The sequence below is a fragment of the Uloborus diversus genome, chromosome 2 (genome assembly GCF_026930045.1).
Source record: "Uloborus diversus isolate 005 chromosome 2, Udiv.v.3.1, whole genome shotgun sequence".
Classification (NCBI taxonomy): domain Eukaryota; kingdom Metazoa; phylum Arthropoda; class Arachnida; order Araneae; family Uloboridae; genus Uloborus; species Uloborus diversus.
This window is the reverse complement of record NC_072732.1, coordinates 80,843,559-80,862,684: the sequence shown is the minus strand read 5'-3', so window position 1 is coordinate 80,862,684 and position 19,126 is coordinate 80,843,559. Positions and strand designations below refer to the sequence as shown.

General features: G+C 31.7%; 1 protein-coding gene across 1 annotated transcript in view; it reads right to left on the bottom strand.

Annotated features, from left to right (window-relative positions):
• The window catches only part of LOC129216378 (ribosomal oxygenase 1-like), a 64,023-nt gene that overhangs the window by 33,925 nt on the left and 10,972 nt on the right, over positions 1-19,126 (bottom strand). Inside the window, exons 5-8 of the mRNA XM_054850593.1 lie at positions 14,062-14,175; positions 9,952-10,058; positions 2,654-2,761; positions 1,413-1,447 (exon numbers count right to left, since the gene is read on the bottom strand). Of these exons, the coding sequence (XP_054706568.1) occupies positions 1,413-1,447; positions 2,654-2,761; positions 9,952-10,058; positions 14,062-14,175 (364 nt within the window). The remainder of the gene's footprint in view (positions 1-1,412; positions 1,448-2,653; positions 2,762-9,951; positions 10,059-14,061; positions 14,176-19,126) is intronic.

Sequence of the window (19,126 nt, the reverse complement as noted above, 5' to 3'; positions counted from 1 at the left end):
CTTTTGAATGTTGAATAAATTGTTGTAATTTCTATCTTATATATGAAAAATTAATTTTGTGGAAACAGAAAATTTGCTAATATTGTCCTTGGTGATACACTGAGATAGATGGTTTTAAAAACTTTCTGTTGTGTGTGTTGTGTATGTAACTGTTCAAGTATAAAAGTTCAATTTCACAATTACAGAGTGTGTTACACATTTTTAAAAAATTTGACAACAGTGCATAAATATCATATTCCCAGTCTAAATACAGTTCAGTCCCGACTTACACTAGGGATGCATTCCAACGGCAAATTTGCGTTAGGTCTAAAATTCTTTACTGGGGGGAAAAATCGCATTATAGCGATTTCGCGTAAGTCGGATCGCATTGTAGAGGGAATCGACGGTATATTGAAGAATTTTTAAAAAAGATCAGATTTTTGATCAAAATGAGGAGTGTTTTGTATAAACTATTTTAATACTCCATTTTGAACTAGATTGAAACAATTTTTAAATGACTTACTAAAAAGAAATAAAATATTTCATTTTAGTAAAACACGAACTTATTTTATGTTTATTTATCAAGCCAAACAGGGAGAAAACTTTTTGACACTGTAAATATAACTTGCCTTGTAATAATTTAATCTGTTTTACAAAATTCTTTCCGTAATATTTTCTGTAGATTCTTCCTTTCGAGGATTCTGAATTCTTCAGTCCGTTTTTTGTTACAAACTTATTTTGTAATTGTGTACTTAAATATCTTCTTAAAACATAAAAATGAAAACTTTATTAATGTTCCTCCCTTTTCATTGTTTATTTAAGGTGTTTGAACAATGATTCGAAAGGAAAAAAATGGAGTAAATCGGTTCATTAAACAAATAGTTTGTTATGAAATCAAGATGCATTTTTGTGCAAACATAAGAGGAATATTATTTTAAATACTGTAGTTGTTCCATATTAATAAACTCCTCGGTATCTTCAGCAAAGCAAATTCACCCAACCAGATTGTCTTACCTTCTAGACCCTTCTCAAACGGTGAGGAGGAATGAGAGCTTTTTTTGGACTGTGTTTTCTCCCTCAGCAGTCATTTAACCTTACTTATAGTTCAATGAGGTCACCATGGAATTTAGTGTTTTTTTGTTTTTACCATGTGAGATTCTCCAAAGTAGCAAATTCTTCAGCATATCAAGAATCAACAGATATTGTGGTTAACCCAGTAAACTTGTAGCGATCTTTTTGGGAAAGTCTCAACATTACTAAGTTGTTCTGCACTGTCATTTCATATCATTATAATCAAAACAAATTTTAAAAGATTTAAGTCTATAATTTTGTCTCCCAGAGTATAATAATTTAATTAATAATGACATTTAAGTTCATAGGAGAGTACCTAATATGTTAATATGTGTATAATATATATGTAAACAAATGCTTACGACTAGAAACTCTTGGAAGCTTTTCATCTTCATTTCTGTAGGGAAACAAAATAAATTGTTTAGTTCCTTTCCAAAACATAAGTAAACAGTTTTTTAAACTATCCATAATAAATTATTTCCAGGACAGTATTTCCATGATTCATGGACGTCAATGACATTTGAGATTGAACTTGGTGATACACTGAGCCTGTTGAGGAGGAGACGATTCCTCCTTTAACGCTATAGTAAACAAATATTACGGCAAAAATGAGGTTTATACGCTTAATATACTATTGCAGTTTGCCACTTTTATTTCAACCCAACAGTAGAACCTTGTTTAGCCAAATTATTCGGAACAAATTTGTAACTTTTTAAAAATAAATTATGTCCATACAGATAATTATAAATTATGATAGCAAGATCTTTATTATAAGTTTGCCGAGAATTTGCTAAAGTCATGATAAAAAATTAAATTTCTCCTATATGAGTTTTGGGGACCTTAGCTTATCTTACATATTCGCCTTTGTCAAGCAATCTCAAATTGTTTGCATTATCAATCCTGAAAAACTAACATTATGAATCTGAACAAAACTAAATATTTTTTTAAAGGGTCACATCTCTTTCTAAAACTAACACAAATGGAAATGCTTTTCTTTCTCTCTTTCTGTATTGTTTTTAACTATTTATTGCATAGACTATATTTTTCAATGTTGATCAAAGGACTCTTAAGAAAGGAAATTCAGCAAACAGAAATATTTTTAATGCAGATTATCCATTACTTAAAAAAATCGTTATGAGAAATGCTTTTTATCAATGAAAGAAAACTTAATTAAAATTCTAACTATTATGCACAGTAAAAGATTTAAGCTTAACAAGCATTTTGTTCAGAAAATTTTTAACATCAAAAACAATTTACTGTACACCAGAGTAGGTAAATAAAAACTTAAATAAAAAATAAAAGACTAAATATATAATAGAATAAATTACAATAGTAATAATAATTAAATTAATAAACTCTATATTTTACCACAGAACTGTATCAAGATTTAAATAAGGGAGTTCAAACCTACACAGCTACCTACCTACAGGTCCGACATTTTGAACTTTTCAAGAGGGGGGTGGGGAGCGAAGGGTTTGTGTTCAAAACATGTTATAGAAAATTACAATGAATTATGTACAAAAACATCTAATTTCATTATGTTTCTAAAATCCAGGGGTAGTCAATTTATCCCCTTGATTGCCCAAATGATAGTCCTGCCTACCTAGGTGCATAAATTTTCCACAATTTCCTTCCTTCTATTTGTAGAACAAAAGCTTCAATATCATCATAATGAGGAGCAAATCCTTGAGATTCAGGTGGTGTTAAATACCTATTAAAAGGAAGATAGTATACATTCAAAATAATATGAACTTAAAACACTGAAAACAGAGCTCATTCTAGAGTGAAGCATTAGTGCATTGAAAATCAGTAAATCCTGGTTGCTCTTGTCAGCAACAAAACAAGCTTGGTTGATGGCTCTAGAACCAGTAAACTTTCTTCCCAACATTTACGAATCCTTTCCCTATTTTCTAAACCAATTTTATTGTGCTTATTGTACAGTAGGGTGGATTGAAAAATTTTTTTTTTCGGAATTTCAAATCGGCCAGGGCAAGAAAAGTTGTCTACAAGGACTGAACAATTTCATGTAAAATTTCAAGTTGGTCAGTTAATATCTTCATGCTCTGCAAAGAGGTCAAAGTTTGCAAATTAAGACCAAAAATGTGCTTTTCATTCTTTATGAAAACATTAATTTTTAATAACTTTTCAAATTGATCAGGGTGAAAAAAGGTACCCAATGGAGGGAAATACTATGATGCAAAATAACTTGGCAGTCAAAATTCGCATATTGCACAAAGTAAAGATATTTTTTCATCATGAAGACAATTTTTGAAACTTTTAAAATCCACCATGAAAAAAAAAGTTACCAATAAATATGTTCTTTAAACTAGCACAAAAATGATTAATTAAAACTACCTAGTATTTTACCATGTTTTTTTTTTTTTTTTTGGTAGACATAAGCAAAATTTTGAATGTAAGACAAGTCACATTCTAAAATATACACATAACCATTATAACATGTTATAATTTGATTTCAGATAGATACAAGTAAAGGTAAGAGCCCTAAAAAAATTAACATTTCTTTGCATTATTTCAGCAAAGAACATTTAATAAATAAATCACTGTTCAGTAAAATAGTATTTAAAAAAAAAGAGGGAAGAGAGAGACAGATCTACAGACTCAAGCAGAAAATCGTTGGGTAAATTAAACAGAGAACTCTGATTTCCTATTGAAACGATTCATACTTTTTTGTGACTGAATCGTGGCTAAAATTAAGTCATATGTTGTTCTTCTTCCCTGCAGATTTCAGTTGCTGATTCTGTTAGTATTTTAACATATCCCTCTGTTGATTGAGTATGACAAGGAAAGTTAGGAATAGAAATATTAAGCCTGTATTCCTGCTCCGATATTGCATTTAAAATTTCAGAATCTGCAATGTTTTTCTTAATAGGTGGCTCATATTTTTCAATTTCTTGCCAGTTGTCAAGGTTTGTGTAGTCATTGCATCAAAGTTGAGGGCAGGAATGACACATTTTCTAGCAGAGTAAAAATTTCGTTAGTTCTCATGCTTCCATTATTCTTCTTCGGGCCAGCTGCTGTATGTGGTATGTTTTGATAGACATCAGTAAACGATATTCAACTGCGTTTTCATTCCTAACATAATGTGATGTAAAATCGTCTTTATTCAAATTAAATCAACCTCTTAACTCTTTCAGCACGTGTAAAGTTTCAGTTTTAGGTTACCATCCTTTGATGTCCAATCATATGGAAACGAGGCATGCAAGTATAAATAGTGAAAGTTTCCAATTGTTCTTCCTCTTTTTCTTTCGTCAGTCTCTTAGGCGTTACGTCCGGTAGGTATTGGGGAGTTGTGAACTCCGCCTCCACTTATGGCCAGGGTTTATTTTTATTAATTTATTTTGTTTGTTTATTTATTTTAGTTACAATGGACCAATAAATTTTTGGTAAGCTTTTAAACAAATTTTCAATGTTCAATTTCGTCACATTGACATTAATTCTGCATCTTCTACTGTGCAGTATCATCTATGCTTGTATATGCACGCAATATTGTTGACTGACTTACAAAACGTTGCTTTCCGTTTAAACAATGTAAGTTATCAAGTTTTATCTCCAATTATTGCACGCAAAATATTTTGTTGTACGAAGAAGCTGTTCTTTTGTATGACAGGTTCGAGAAGCTTTTTCAAATTCTCTTTTAAGTACCTCGATAGATTAATAGAATTTCAAAGCTCACTTGTAGCTAGAAACTCAAATAACACCTTAGTTTACCTCAAAATAACCAAGTGCTGTTTACCAAAACTTGAGATTCTCAGTCTTAGACTTAGAGATTACTTGCCAAATAATTTCTGGGATAATGAGCCAAATGTTCGATATTCTGACATTCTCGCATTCATAAAAACATTAACGCCTGGCTTGAAATGGTGTAAAGGGACGTTACTCTGAGAAGTTCAAAAGCATAAATATAATGATTTTCAACAGTTAGAAATCCATGGGATTAAACTTTGAACTATACCCTAGATCTGGGCTTGGAGACCTGTAACCCTGTAACCTGTGAACCACATATGAATCATTTGAACCGTGCATGGGACTCTTTTGAGTATTTTGATAAAATTAATTTAAAAAAAATCTGTAAGAGTGCCATTTGTCAATGTTTGAGTATAATCTTTCATGTTAATTCATTTGTCATATTTCAAAGTATATAATTTTCTTTGCAAAAACAACTTTGTTCTCAAAATCTTTTGTTCATACACTTTACGCCAAGATTTCCATACCTTTAGCCGTTTCTTCATGCTTGATGTGAATTAATTTGTTCATATTCTAAATAGTTTATATTTTAAGCAATTTATTTTTTGAAAAATTATTCCAAAAGGAAAGAAAGTGGTGGTTGGTAATTTGTACTCTAGCCTCAGAACCACAGACAGGAATTAGGAACATGAATATTAATACTGAATTTAATCTTTGTTTCTGAGGGTTGTTCCATCTAAGCTTTTTGCTTTTGTTCTTATGTTGGATGGTTTACTCCCTTTTTTATATTATTTTCATTGAGTAAAAAAGATTGTTTATTAATATGACTTTGCTGTGGCTTAATAAATCTCATTTTAATGAAAATGAGATTAGTAAATAGTGAATCACATGATCAATTGCTTTCTGTGGTAGGTATGAATTGTTTTAATCGCATGAAGCAACTTTTCTACCCGTTGTCGATTTCAAAAGTTAAGATTTTATTTTTAATTTGTAATGAAAATACACTATTTTAGGGCTTGATTCGCGAATTTCGACTGTCATGCAGTGGTGTTCATATAGGGTATGCTCCATAAACACCGTATACTCTCAAACATTTTTCAGACACATAGCTTCTAAAAAAATGACCCTCAAGCTTCTAAAATTGTCATATTATGAAACATGTATATGATAGCATACACATATTGTGCATAATGGATTACTGGGAGTACAATTTCAGAAAAATTGATGGGAACATCACTGCAGCCATGCGGTACGTGAAAATTTTAACAGATTGATGTAATTGATGTAATTTTACGTCATTCACTCCATTGGGTACCTTTTTCTCATCCTGACCAATTTGAAAAGCTATTAAAAAATAATGTTTTCGTAAAGAAGACTGCATTTTTGGGCTCGATTTGCAAACTTTGACTGCCTTGCAGAGCATGAAGATATTATCTGACCGACTTGAAATTTCACATGCAATTGTTTAGTCCCTGTGGACAACTTTTCTTACTTTGGCCCATTTAAAATTCTGAAAACAATTCTTTTCGATCCGCCCTATTGTACAGTAACTATACCTATGAACACCTTATCTGTTAAGTCACTGAGTAATAGGTACAGGCCCATAAAGTGAGCTCAGGGGTGATAGAGGACTCAAGTAAAAATTTTGAAGACAGTGTGAAATTTTAAGAAACTATGAGGAAGCTTGAATCCTGCCCTCCCCCCGTACAAGCTCTTCAAATATGCGTACAAAAATCATTGAAATCATTGATAAAAATCACTTTAAAAGTTTAAAAATAATTTTTCAGTTTTAGAATATGTTGTGAGCCCAAAATATTTGGATACTGCAATCCAAAATTTTCAGAATTGTCAGAATTTTCGGCTTACAAACACCCCTGGGTGAGTCCCAACAGAACCAACTTTCAAAAGTTGAGAGTCTCACCCTCTAAAGAAAGTTCTTTTTGTGGACATAAAATGAATGGTAAAATTTTAGAAGTCTATTAAACTATTTAGAGATCCCCAAGAACGACAAAAATTTAACAACATTTTACATAAACCCAATGTCTAATGGCAACACCTAAATTTTTTGACAACATATCTATTTTTAATTTTAGCATGTTTGAGAAATGTGTAAAATTAACAATATATTGAACAGCATTAATTATGATTGAAAAGTTAATACAATAAAAGCAGTAACATAAAATATTCATAACAACTAGATCAAATAATATAGAAGTAACTAAATATCGAAGAGATTTTCACAAATGCAATTCTTTTCTGTGCATTTCTGCTATTTGCAGCAAAAATTTTTTGTTCTTCATTTTTTGTTGCTCTGTTAAAATTCTGAGTCAATGAAATTTCCTGTTCAGCACACTCATTAACACATGGTTAGTTTTTGGCAAGCACATCAGCTTCTTTAAATGACTGCATTTCTAGTAACTTTTGGACTGGCATGTCGAGGAAACTTATTAATTCGATGGTATGAAAGAAGCTATGAGAATCTCTGAAATCAACAAATTTTTGAGGAAGTTTATGTAACAAATGTGAACCCCTTTTGTTTCAGATTGTTGACACTATTACAGATTTTTCCTTGTCGCAACAGTTTTGAAAACAGGCTAAATGTTGCAAGTTCTTCACTTAGATACAATGAGTACAGCAACATCATTTTAAAACCTACTATACCTATTTGAATGTCATCATACTTTTCCAAGCTTTGAATAAATAATATGTCATTTGCAAGTGCATCAACACAGACCCTCCCCCAGGCTGGGCGGGAGGGCGCCGTGCCCAACTTGTCCTTTGATTCTTAGGATGCACCCAACTTGCCATTTTATCGGTAAAATGGAGCCCTGATTGCATTTTTGTTCATGAACTGGCACCCCTTGGATTTAAGATTTTTACTAGGAAAATGAAGGAAGCCAGTATCTATTCCCCTTGTTTTCCTACAATGACTTTCTTCTAAGTAAAAATAGCATACATCCACCCTCCCACTCTCCTCCCAACTTGGATTGCCATTGAGCTGACTATTAGAAAAGCATGCCTTACATTATCAGTTACCACAAGGGATAAAAAGTGGTCCTTTTCTCAAAAAAGTGTCCTTTTTTCAAAAAACAGCACCCTGCCCTTTTTTAATCCTGAGGGAAGCTATGCGTTAACGTAAACCATGACTCAATGTATGCAAACACGTGTAACAAAACAGTTGAATCTTTGTAAACCTTGAAATTCCTGCGGTGTTAATTCCAATACCAATTCATTTTCATCCAATAAGAGTTCCATTTTTATAGAATGAAGTACTCTGCCTACCCAACGAGCTTTATAAAGAGCACCTGGTTTTCGAATAGAAGTTTGACTTTTATTCCAATGATCAAGGTAGAAAGATTCAAAAGTTCTCTGTAATCATCGCAAAGGGATGTTTTTGATGAATAAGCTGGCTAGTAAGCTGATGTGGATGAGACTGCCAATCACTTAGCAAGTTTTTTTTATCGTTCTGCTGCCGTTTTCACAAGTAGTTAATCAGGGTCGGATTTGGAAGTGTGGAGGCTCCGGGGCAACAAAGAAGTGGAGGCCCCTAATCAGGGTTCGAAAAGATCGTCATATTTCCGAAAATATCCGATACTTTGATATATATCCAAATATTTTGATATATATGCGTATATCTGATATTTTCAATCAGCACTTTAATAGTAAATACATCCTGAAGTTACTGCTATTTATTTTTTTATATTATTATTATTATAATTAATAGGGGAGAAAAAACGTAAAATTTGCTGACCCGTGAAAGTTAGGATATTTTGTAAAAATTTTATTGTGGGGCCCCTTTGTTGTGGAGGCCTTGGGGCAGTAGCCCCGCCTGCCCTCCCCTAAATCTGGCCCTGTAGTTGATTGTTTTTCTAAAGCACCAGCACATGCTCCCCTGGATTCTACTTATAATTTGAGGAACTGACTATCCTCATAATTTTTACTAGTTGGCGTGACTTATATAAAACAATTTATCAAAGCATTTGGAATATAGCTTTTGATTCATTTGATCTCTTGCATTGTTTCTGTTTCAATGTTCAATTAAATTTACCTGGTTTTCATAAAAATCCCTGATCTTTAATACATGTTTTTGTCTCATTGACAGTCTGGATCCCCATCCCCCGCCTAAAAAAAAACATCATACAGTACAATAGTGCTGTCTTTGATTGTGCATGTCTTTGTACGATGACAATAAATGAAGTTTTGCATTACACCTTTTCCCGATGGTAGACAGAATTTTTCAGGAGCATTTTTCTCACCAGCAGTTGATGTAACCAGCATAGAATCTCAACAGGGAAAAAATGACTATCAGTTAACCATGTTATGGTAACAGTTAAAACATTAAATTCCTTTTTTTTTCTAGAAAAATTGATCGCAGCAAAGGCATTTAAGTAGGTATAAATGGTATTGGTTACATTTTAAAATGATGTATGAGGCCCTACTGAAAGTAAACCCTTGTTTTAGTGACATTTGGCTAAATTTTGGCAAAATTCAACATTTTTGCAGGGTCTATAAAAATTTTGATAGAGTTATGCAATTTTACCAGTGGTAAAGTTCATCAAAGGAAACTTTTTAGTGGTCGAGATTTTCAATTATTGAAAGTTGATTTTTTTTTGGGGGGGGGGGGAAGGACACCCTGGTGTCTTTGGGAGAGATGCCTGTGATCATCAAAAAGGAGTAAAGTATTGAAACATTAAATACACAATTTGATGAAAAGTAAAACCGGAGTAGGTCATGCACAAAAAAAAAGTTTGCATTAAAACATACAGCTGTTTCAAAACACCTAAAAAGTTTTTTAAAAAAAAGTTATGAAATAAAACTACACAAAAAGAATGAAGGGGATAAATTTCAAAAATTACACTTTTTGGAAATGCCTGTAAAACTGGTCAGAAAATGCACATGCTCACTTTAGTTTCCCATTACAGCATTTCACCAACCATAGATTTGCTAATTTGAATAATTATGAGACAAGGCAAGGATTTTTAAAATTTGAATTTTCTAATTTGATTCCTTGAAGAGCAAAAGAAAATGTGCATTTTTCATTCTATGAGTGCAAAATGCTACTTAGCTTTAAGAAATACAATCGTAAAAACATCAAGGAACACAACACATCATATTAAAAACCTAACTTTAAAAACAATTACTTGTAAAAAGAAAAAAAAATAAGAAAAGTTAAAATAATGACAATAAAATACTTGCATGTTAACACCCATAAAACTTCCAAAATACTCTTGAAGATGGGATAGCAGCTGATACAATTTGTCATGATAAGCCTGTGGATTTTTCATTCTGATTGTACAATTATCCTACATAAATAATATTCAAATAAACCAGGATGGCTAAGAAAGAGCAATTTCAAGAGAATGTCATAAAACTAAACTTGTCATGCAAAATATTCTACATTAAAGTTCAAGCATTAAATTTATTTTCAATGCCTCAAAAAGCAAAAAATATTCAATAGTTTCAAAAGTAGCTAAAAACAATTTAATTAATAAATACTGCAAATGCTTTTTCTAACTTTCAGATCATACCAATGTAATTCAGAACTCTGTTTGTCCTAATGCTGGAAAGACAAAGGGTTCTGTGCAGATCCTGTCACTATTTGTTGTTAAGCAACTTTAATAGTACTCTTAAATGAACCACTGCTTCCTGACTTTTTAACAATATGATCATTTTTAGTGCATAAATGATCATCTATGTACTTATCTATAAGATATGAGTAAACTAAGCTCAATGCTGTCATAAAGTAGACTCTCATGCTTAAGAATTGGGGAAAACATTACATTTGATAGTTATTTTACAACTGCTGAATTATGTGAAAATTTAAAATCAGAATCAAAAAGTTGAGTTCAGGCGTCGGGGTAGTGATTTCAAAACTTATAGGACACAATTTTGATAAAATTTTAGGACATTTTTAGGACAACAAATATCAAGTTTTTTTAAACTTAAATGCAATTTATAAGCTTGAGTTTTATTGCAGATGATAAAACGTTTCAAATTCAATCTTGAAAATTACAATAGAATGCATTCAATCTTTTATTCTTTAACACAAGTGAACAATATGAAGTAAAAAATATATACTACATACTAATAGGATAAATGTATGTACAATTGCTTCTTTACTTGCCTTGTTGTTGTTGAAAAAATATCCTTAATAAGGAGGGATTAAAAGTAAGCTGAAAGTGCAAAATTTATAACATACTTAACTTTTATCAGACAATTTGATACTTTTTTTTTATTTGATATCAAGAATTGAGACCTCAGAATCATCTCAATCCTTGTAAATTACAGATAAGTCATTTAAAGATGCAAATGAATAATTGTTGTTTACAGTAACTAAAACTTAAAAAAACCTCCTCTTAAAACATTTTATCGTGGATTTTACACGTGGGAAACGGATGACTGGCATGTTTTTGGATTAATCTCTTTGGATAAGGACTTATTTTTTACTTTTACGTTGATAACTGGAATGAATTCTGTCAAATTGAACATCGGATGGGTTTTTTATAAATGGATCTCAAGGTAAGATAGTTTTGGTTATTGGCAGGTACTGTCCCATGGATGGTTAATTATTTCCGAACTTGTTTTCCTAATTAGTGGAGGCGAAACCCCCTGCTTTTAGTTTTAGGTTTGAGCTCTTATTTATTGTTTATAGTTTAACATGTGATGCATTTACCCAATGTTACTCTATATTGTACTGGAGCTTAAACATTCTCTTTTAGTTCTGAGTTAAATTTTTTGGTCTTTTGACCACACTTATTGAATCCTCCATGGCTGATGAGCTATAGATTCATACTTTGTCTTTTCCTATTAAATAGCTGTTTGCAATTTTCCTTTTTCTCATCATTATTTTTTACATAATTTGTTTAATATTTGGTATTTGGATTGCATATATATATATATATATATATATACACACACAGTCGAACCTCCATGTATCGAACTTCCACGTATCGAAATTTTCTATATATTGAAATCACAGTAAATTTCTATGTTCATTGTATAGAAAAATGGTTTCCATATATCGAAATGTTTTTCGAGACATTCGTACATTTTTTTTCCCACTTTAGACTGTTTGTCTCATGAAAAATGAAGGTTAGAAGAGAAAATTACGTTCGCTAAAGGTTGCTACGGAACTCATTAGAAATCTGAGGTTGAAGGGTGTGTAGTTAAGTCGTTGTTTCGTTCTGAAGTTCATAAATTCCTTCAAATTTATTTCAAATCTTAGCTGTAACCAGTAACACTGGTAAAACGAAAATTCCCTAATGTTGCGATCAAGTTGAATTGCCGAAGAATATGAAGATGTATGGTTGGCGTAAAAATGTAATTTCTGTTAATATTTTAATCATCAACTTTCATTTAATCCGATACTCGTATAAACTATAAATTGGGTTTCATACTCAAAAATTAGCTTTTATTTTAATGTTTTAGGATTCTTTTATGATAAAATAAGTTCGTTTCTATGTATCGAAATTTCTATATATCGAATTTTTTTCCGGCAATTTGCTACTTCGATATATGGAGGCCCGACTGTATATATATACATATATATATATACTGAAACAAAATAAAAGAAAATTAGAATAGAATAAAATAAAATAAAATGGAGTAAACCACAAGCCTAATGTTGCGCAAAGCAGCCGAACATACAGCCAGGTAAATATTACAAAATGCATATAATAAAAACATAAGGGATTTACAAAATTAAACAAATAAAAATACTAAAACTATTACAGTAGAGTCTTGAAAATCCGAGGTAATTGGGGCTCATCTCACCTTGTTTTACTGAAAACTCGGATTATCCGGAAAATCCTTCCAGATTAAAAATTTAATCTAATCGGTCAACATAAGAAGGAGCACCTTTTACATCTTTGTATAGAGTGAAGGATTTATTGTCTTCATGAAAAGCGTATCACTCAAATTTCAACATAAATTTCCCATTTAATTGCATCTAAACGAATTTTGGCTTTAGCTTTCCTTGATATTTGTACACATTTATTTGTGCAAGGCAAGCAAAACATTGCATTCTGATTTTTCCCGAACCCATTTCGATGGGTTTTGTCATGACATCTGTATCAATGTGTGTGTGTGTGTGTGTATTTATGTATCTTGGATTACACAAAAACGGTTAGTTTGTTGGAAGGTTTAAATTTCTTATCTGCAACTCTTGTGTCGTCAAGATGTGCACCTCTCTTCTTGATAACAATGGGATATTCCTAAAGGGGTGTTAACATGTTCTTTTGTGGCAAATTAATGTCAATTTTACGTTTCAAGTTATTATCTTCAAGTCATCTCATAATCCATGTCTTGTAGTCAATGAATATTACGTGCTACTACAGGAGTGTTGTTGAAATCAACCTCTCAATGTATTTTTATTATTTACTGTACATAGTTAATAATTTTTACAGTAGTAAAATATTTCTATTTTCAGATTTTAATGAAAATCATTTTTTTAGCTGCTAAAGAATTAACTTAAAATACAAATAAAGCACCTTGGATTAAGCGGAACCTCAAACTTTCGAGACTCTACTGTAATAAGACTAAGTTGATGAAGCCAGAACTCCTCATCTGGCTTCATCAACTTAGTCTTATTATTAGTTTTAGTATTCTTATTTGTTTAATTTTAGAAATCTTATGTGTTTACATTTTGTAATATATATATATATATGTACATATATATAGAACCTCTTGTTTTCATTCTTTTCTCCATAAATAGATCAACGGATTTCTAAAAAATTCTGGTGGAATTTACCTGATTTCTCCCTTTCCTCGTGTCTTTCCTATGTTGTCAGTATAGAAGCCTATAAATGTGCCTTTAAAGACTTGTAACCATTAGATTTTTCTTTCAAAGAACATAAAAAATGTGTCAGTGTTTGCTTCATTTTACACTTCAGAATTTTCTTTTTTCAGAACTTTAAAACTTGATTCAGAAAATTAAAGAAAAATACTAACTAGCAGTAGTTTAATGTCTTTGCTCGACCTCGGAAGAATCGAGATATAGCACTGTTTGATTTAACTTTTTTAATTTGCAGAGGTGGACCAAAATATTCTTTTGCGGACTGAGCCAAAGTGAGCCAGTCTGCCTCTGCATCTGCATAAATATATTATACTCTAAAAACAAATGGCGGGAGGAAGATATTGCCCTCTCTTGACACCCCTAAATATTAAGCCAGTCAGAAGGAAGATATTCAGTTACAGAAACTTTATTTTGCAGCTTTATGCTGAGGGTTTAATGTGCGTGGGAGCTCAACAGCTGTACTTCTTTTTGAAAATATATTTCAAATTGTTGTAAGCATATAGTATAAGCACCTGATAAAAGCTCCACACAGCATTTCTATTTGCTATGCCTTCAGCTTCTACTGTTTTTCGAACACCATCATAATACTCTGTGATATCAATATCTTTGCCAAATTCAACTCTATTCTGAAAAAGAGAGAACAAAAATTTAAACGTTGCATTTTTCTTGACTAATAGTGATTCAAAGGGCAAAGATTATTTCCACAAAGCAAATTATTTAGTTCAGATTTTATTATTGTTAAAATATCAACTTTTTAGGGAAACAAAGGGTAGTGCATTGGATACATGGTTATCTATCTATTCAAGATTATATTTATTTAGAAACTGCTGCATGACCCATCTATTTTCGGCAGCCAAACGAGCTGTGTGCATCACATGACTTCCTTTTCCACCAGTTTAATGTTATTCCTCCATTATTGGCAATTTTAATGCAATTCAATAGTTAGTTCTCTAAATATCACCAACAGTAGCCAAATTGAAACCACATTTAAAAAGTAAAAAAAAAAAATCGCCAAAATTGTCGCCAAGCGACAAAACTTGGCGACCAAAAGCTTGGCGATATATCGCCAAGTGTCCGCTAAATTAAAACATAGGGCTCGACCGATGGCATTTTTTGGCCGATGGGCCGATGCCGATTGTTCAAAGATGGCCGATGGTTGATTGTTTTCCTCCAAATGGCCGATGCCGTTGGCCGATGCGTGACCGAGCTTTGAGATTTTCACCTGACAAAAATTGCCAAATTAAATGATAAGTAATAGATTCTGCCAAAAAAAAACTGATCGATTATCCATTCTCAGAGACCAACAAAAATTAAAAAGTAAATTTTGTCCGTGGGTACAGCAGCTTCCCCTACTACGTACAATCTGTATAGGGTGTAGTTATGCTTCTCCTTTTTTGATTGCTGTATGGTGGAAGGCAAAGAACAAGAGCAAAAAAAAAAAAAAAAAAAAAAAAAGAAAGAAAGAAAAAAAAAAGGAAGAAAAACAAAGACACTGTTTAATAACCAATTGATTTGTTTGTTTTTTGTTTTTTTTTTTTAATTGAACATATAACTAAGATTTCAGTAATATTGTAATAATGTATGGATTTAGGTACATTAAACATAGTTAAAAAACATGAAATTATGTTGTTTAATCATTCAAAAAACAAATTAAGAATAAAACTATAAAACCGTCAACAAATTACGCAATTAAAGTGGAAAGATTGCACGTAAACATTTTTTAGTCACCAAATTAAACAAAAAAGGTAACAGATAAATTACAATATTAAATCATAATAGGATCATAATAGGAATATTTTTATACTTATTTAAAGTTTATGAATAGAAAAGTTTGCATTTTTCGTAAAAGCTATAACATTGACATAAATTTTGCTGAAAAAAGAAATAGCCTTAAAACGCAGCTACAATAAGCAAACTCAATATTTACACCAAGTTAATAACTGAATACATATACTTGATCTGATGTTTGCACACGTAATATTGAATAATTTGATTGCTTAATATTTTATGAAGCACTACAAACAAATTCAAATTAAATTTTTCAATTTAACAATATTTTTTTGAAATTTAAAAAAAAATGCATAATAGAAAATTCATGAAACTTTTCTATAACATATTATGTATTAAAAATGTGATGAACACGAAAATAACTTATTCGTTGATTTTATATAATTACATAAAAAGTTTCTTACAACAGAAAAAAAATATCAATCGCTATTAATGATTCGAAAAATATGGCGCATTACGAAATATAGGTGAAGCAAGTATAAGAAATACGCAAAATTACATTTCTTGACCAAAATAAATAATTACTAAATATTTAAGAACTGCTTGAAACGACGAGGATGGGTTGGGGGGGGGGGGGGGTCACCCTACAGAACCGATACCACCAATGCCTCAGAAGAGTTTCTGAATCTACTTCAGCACTTCCGAAGAAAAAATTCAAAAGTCCCTTTGATTTCTGAATTATGTCACCAAAACGTCTTTAATCAATTTCTTACATTTATGCTCTAAAAAAAATCTCTAATATTATGAATGGTGTTAGTTTTAAACAACTAAGAAGTACAACTAGAGTTTAATTTCAGAAATTGAGGGAGTGGGAGGAGGGGCACGCAAGTGTTCTCGGAAATACAAAAAACAGTTGTAAAAAATAGTTCAAAATAATCAAAAACATTGAGCAGAAAAACTCATTTAAAACCTGCACCCGAATTTGTATTGACGTGCAAGCGGATTTAAAATATAGCAAATGTTGCAATTGCATGAGAGGCCCCATAATCATAGGGGCACCGTAGGAGTTACAAAAATGCTTATGATAAATGTTTTACAACTTCTGTGATAGAGAAATAGGGCCCCAAAATGTATTTCAATGGGCCTCAACTTGTAGCTCCGCCGAAGCGATACAGAAAAGACTGCATTACTGTGATTCATATTACAAATATCGAAAAATTAAAAATTACCGTCGGTTCAATGGGAATTTAACAAAATGAAACAAAACCGATTTCGCCATCTGATATTTGTTTCCATGGTCTCCAATTCGGCAATATATCGACAAATGATCGTCAGTCTGAGACGCTATATTAGTTTTTCATTGAAATAAGTAATAATAACCACAAAAAATGAGTAAACAGGCTTTTTAGAACACCCGATGGAAAAAAAAAGGGAAGTGCACAACTGGAACATACGCACACCCCACATGCGAAAATTTAGCCTTCTACAGCTTACCATTTTTGAGTTATGACTTATAAGAGATACATACATACATCCAGTCGCAAGAAACAACGCAATAATTAACTTGTTTGGTACCTGAATGCTGTATAAAAAACTCTTTCAGGGGTGACTAAAATAGAAATTCATACTGAAATTTAAGTAAACAATTTTATATAAAAACAATAACTCCCTTTGCTTTGCATTAAAAGTAAAACAACAAAGGTCTTTTTTTTCAAAAACATCGGCCAGTTCCGTCGGCTTTGCGATGTTTTTTAAGGCCGATGGGCCGATGTTTCCTGTAAGTTAGCATCGGCCGCCGATGCCGATGGCTAAATTGTTGAACCATCGGCGCCAATGCATCGGTCGAGTCTTATTAAAACACCACTTGAGTTTGCATTAAAATTAACAATGATTCCCCCCCTAAAAAAAAGGTGAAAAAGACCCCTTTTGTAACATCTGAATGCAACTAAAAGAAGAGGTGTACAACTAATTCGCACTATGAGTCTACATACCAAGTTTCAACTTTCTAGGACATACCGTTCTTGAGTTATGCGACATACATACGTGCATACAGACGTCACTAGAAAACCCATTGTAATTAACTCAAGAATCGTCTAAATGGATATTTTGGGTGTTATACATTTCTAGGTATATATGCATGTATATTCGGGTCAGAAACAAAACTCAACATCAATTCGGGGGTTAGAAAAATGGAAATTAAGGTCAATTTTTGAGTGAAATTTTTTTTGGGAATAAAATACTTCCTTTTTTGTAAAAGGAAGTAAAAAGGGATTAATCTCGTTTTCTGCTGCCTAAGTATTTGAATTTTCAATGTAATTACTTTGAAAATTCAAATACTTATTATTTGATGCTTTTAAAGTGAAAAAAAAAAGCAGCTGTTTATAGTTATAGTAAGTTCTTATTCATTTCAGGAAAATATACATTTAGTAGGAAAAGATGATTGACAATGCACACATGAAACAGTGTACAAATGAGAAAACACTGATTTCACATTTTGTGATTAGAACGTAAAAAATAAAAAATATATACAGTCAACTCTCGATAACTTGAAGTCTTATAACTCGAATATTCCTTCACCTCGAAGTTTTCATTGTGTCCCAAAATCATCAGTGTTTTCCAATGATAACTTGCCTCAATATTTTAAAGGAAACAACTTTTAAGTCAAAGCTCTTACTTATGAAAGTTATGTTTTGATTTCATGCACCAAAATCCAGCAAAAAACATACAAAGTTTTTTTTTATTTTTCCTTTTACACAATGCCTTGCTTTATCAGTTTGCATGAGAGGAATTAATTCACAAAACACTAGTGCAACTTTACGGTATTACTCCCCCTCCCTCCCAGATTCTGGGAGACGAGCATTGCCGCCGTGTCCTTTTCCTTTCAGATGATGATGAGGAATCGGTACATACTGTTTGATTAAAAGAATAGTAGCCGATTGGGCTACATTTTTCTATCTCGAGATCTAAAACTTTATTGAGTAGCAGGTGGCTATTTTTGGGCGACTTGAAATTCTGGCAAAATTTGTAAAAGTCGCCTTTTTTTCTGGACAATATAAATAATTGTGCTTTTATGATAAAATAATGTTTGAAAGTAATGTGATCAAAAGAATTAGGGCGACCTTGTATTATCTTGGGCCATTTTATCAACATTTTGGATGATATGGCAACCCAGCTTGGTCATTTCTAATACAGACTTCATGATTGAAATTTGGTTGAGTGGTGTTTACTTAAAAACGAAAATTGAATCCCTTAGCTTGAAACAGAAAGTCGATTTGTAAACAAACTGAATGACTTTAGTCCAATAAAATAAAAAAAAAGTAAGCTTCCACTTTTTAAGTGAGTATGTTAATAATATTTATTCTCTGTGAAAATATGTTTGTGTACTGCACTAATAACTCTTTTTATTCTAAACTATGATCGTTATAGTCTATCTAACATATGCAATCTCTGAAAAGAAAAACAATAAAAAATCTTTTTTGAAATGGCTAGAATGGGAAAAAACCGATAACTAAAGCTATTAGCTGGTCCCTTGTGACTTTCAGTTATCGAGGATTGACTGTATTCATTTTATTTAAAACTGATAAAAAAATTATAAAATTTCTAAAACCAGTAAAAAATTTCGAATAGAATGTTTGAAATTTGTTGCCAAAAGTGTCCCACATGAAGTACAATATTTGTTCACGTTTTAATTGCAATTTGCATTCTTTTAATTATAAATACATTTGGCATTCAGAAAAAGTTTAGCGAAAGAAATAATAAGGATAAGGTCCATTTTTCAATTCTATGGAAACAGATCATCCCAGGGGGGGGGGGGAGTACACAAAGCAAAAAAGAAACGTGTAAAATAAT